This window comes from Buceros rhinoceros, unplaced genomic scaffold (assembly GCF_000710305.1).
Source record: "Buceros rhinoceros silvestris isolate BGI_N320 unplaced genomic scaffold, ASM71030v1 scaffold24077, whole genome shotgun sequence".
In the NCBI taxonomy this organism is placed as follows: Eukaryota; Metazoa; Chordata; class Aves; order Bucerotiformes; family Bucerotidae; genus Buceros; species Buceros rhinoceros.
The window spans coordinates 28,273-28,839 of record NW_010424372.1 but is presented as its reverse complement, the minus strand read 5'-3'; the positions used below and the strand labels follow the sequence as shown (position 1 = coordinate 28,839).

At 56.6% G+C, this 567-nt stretch overlaps 1 protein-coding gene across 1 annotated transcript in view; it reads left to right on the top strand.

The window, feature by feature from the left end:
* LOC104497519 (tensin-like) overlaps positions 1–567 on the top strand; it is a gene marked incomplete at its 3' end in the record, with an annotated part of 33,554 nt that overhangs the window by 7,493 nt on the left and 25,494 nt on the right. Inside the window, exon 10 of the mRNA XM_010140782.1 lies at positions 1–56. This exon is cut by the window's left edge and continues 2 nt beyond it. Coding sequence (XP_010139084.1) covers positions 1–56 — 56 coding nt within the window. The remainder of the gene's footprint in view (positions 57–567) is intronic.

Below are 567 nucleotides of genomic sequence, written 5' to 3'. Positions count from 1 at the left end.
GCTGTGCCTCCACCACGTCATCATGCATGGCATCCCCAACTTTGAGTCGAAAGGCGGTAGGTACCCCCACAACTCCCCCCAGCCTGGCCTCCACGTGTATATCACGCTGCCTGCTGGGCTTGCTGTCCATGGGGGCTATTTTCCACAATTTCCTCATCAATTTGAATTTCCTGTTCCCTCTCAGTGACTGTTTCCTTTCCATGATGGTTCACTGCAACAAGGTGCTACCGTTTTCCCATAGAGATGCCCTTGGGGGGTACCCTGCTGTGCAGGGCTCCTGGGGCTGGGCATTACCCCAAGCAGTGGGGTAACAAGGCTTTTCTGATAGCTTTTTGGAGGATGGCACCGAATTGGGATTGGGAATGTAGCACCACGCCTGGTGCCAGTACCCAGAAGCAGTCTCTCTCTCAGAGGCTGTCATCCCCATCACCCCACCTTTATCCCCACCCCAGTGGTTGCCCCAGGTCCTACAGGACCCAAACCGGGCGGTTGTGGCTTTCCCCCTTTCCCCATCCCATTCGGAGCATCCCTTTCTGCCCATCCCAGATGTTGCCCTGGCTGGTGCGG